The following is a 1,913-nucleotide window of genomic DNA, read 5'->3' as shown; positions in this document are numbered from 1 at the left end:
TTTAACCATTTTTATTTTCATCTTGATCTATGATAATAAACTAACGATACAAAGTTTGAATTAAGTGTCCCTTTAAAGTGGGTCAAAATCGAGTCCAATTACCATTAAGATCGAATTAATTTCGATGCTACAGGGTCAAGGTAAGGTAATTTTTATGTCAATCCTTTTTTGCAGGATAAAGTATAAACATTATAGCTTGCCTTGAAGCGACAGGATTTAAATTTTACACGAGGAAAGTCCTCGCGAAATTACGTCATCTTTGATATAACTTTTATTGTTGTATTATACAAGCCATTGCGGATTTTAACCAAGCTTTATTACGAAATAATCACAGTTTTAACGGTTTTATTTATCTATACTATTATATATATGTATATATCATTATATATTTACATAATGATATATGTACACGCAAATCCATTAATTTGCGTGTACTGAGTTTGTGGCGTTGTAGGAGCATTTTGTGACAAACCGATTTAAAAAGATATAAAACCAATAATTGAGAACCATGCTATCTACCCCCACATCAAACTAATATTATAAATGTGAAACTTTGTTTGTTTGAATGTTTGTCCGTCAATCAGGATATAAGCTGACTTGGGTGATAGGATACTTTTCACCCCGATTAAATGCTTGCCTGCTTGCTTGTCCGATTAAACAAATGCCCTTGGGATAAAACAGGTATCTTGATATCCGGGCGGAGCCGTTGATATAAAGCATTAAAATTACAATAAAAAATATCAAATTTGTATATTATTTACTCACCAGTCTGCATCGTAAATATGATGAACGATGATGTCAAAATCCAATTTGTATCTTCCAAATCAATTTCGAAGCTCTCTTGCAAATTTACGGTTGTATTTGTTAAATTTGGGGACCGGAGGCCGATGCGCGGTTCATATGTGTAATTTCCCTCCATTTTTGGGGCGTTTATTTTTTATTCTATATTCGAAAGTTCTTTTTTCAAAATCGCCGTGACATGCTTTCGATATCGTTCAAAAAGGTTTATTTAATGATGATTTGTTATACATTTTTGTTTTGTATTGATGTTAAATGGATAAATTCACTATTTCATTTGAATATCTAAAAATTAATTCATTACAATAATATTTTTTACTATCCTCCGCCAATTTAATTATTTATAATCACGTCCGTCGCTAGCGAAATCTTTACTTTAAATGAAACCGCATCAGCAAATAAGAGTATGAAAATTAAATTAGATTGAAGGCTTTGGCACGGACGCTGAGTGAAGCGTAAGCGAGAGCGGGATAAACAATTTGTAGAATTTTTTTATCTTTTTATCATCGAATCAAATTCACATAGGTTGAGTCGTTTGTATTCGAAATATAAGTACCCAGTGCTAAAGACACATCTTAAACTAGTGTTTATGTTAGGCCAATGACGACTAGAAGAAAAACTATTGTTATTAATGTTTACGTATGTTTGAATGTGTAAGTCGAGCACGCTTCGGCACGAATTGGGCCTGCACGCACGGGGCAAGTAGCACACCCCCACAGAAGCCCGGTATGAAATCGTAGCAATGCTTTCCTTATCGTTTATCACTTAAAGCGGGCAGCGCATTCGCAGAGACACTACCTGTACGAATGTTCACGGGCGGTGGTGATCGTTTACCACACCCCCACAGAACATCGGTGTGAAATAGTAGCATGCTAGCGTCAATCCTTTCTTTAAAGCGGGTAATGCATTTACAGCGACTCTATCCTTACAAATTTTCACAGGCGAACCACCAGCTCAGTTGCCCGCTAGACATAAAAAATGCTTCTTTTTTCCTATAAGAACACCAAGAACATTTTAAGCCTGAAACTCATTATCACTATATAGTACAAAACAAAGTCGCTTTTCCGTCCCTACGTCCCTATGTATACTTAAATCTTTAAAACCTCGCAACGCAA

At 35.1% G+C, this 1,913-nt stretch overlaps 1 protein-coding gene across 1 annotated transcript in view; it reads right to left on the bottom strand.

The window, feature by feature from the left end:
• The window catches only part of LOC119836456 (putative ammonium transporter 2), a 13,798-nt gene extending 12,879 nt beyond the window's left edge, over positions 1 to 919 (bottom strand). The window contains exon 1 of the mRNA XM_038361785.1: positions 766 to 919. Within this exon, the coding sequence (XP_038217713.1) occupies positions 766 to 919 (154 nt within the window). The remainder of the gene's footprint in view (positions 1 to 765) is intronic.
• Between the last annotated feature and the right edge of the window lie 994 nt (positions 920 to 1,913).

Source organism: Zerene cesonia, chromosome 24 (assembly GCF_012273895.1).
Source record: "Zerene cesonia ecotype Mississippi chromosome 24, Zerene_cesonia_1.1, whole genome shotgun sequence".
NCBI lineage: Eukaryota > Metazoa > Arthropoda > Insecta > Lepidoptera > Pieridae > Zerene > Zerene cesonia.
Note: the sequence above shows the minus strand (reverse complement) of the source record. Positions and strands in the feature narration are given on the sequence as shown.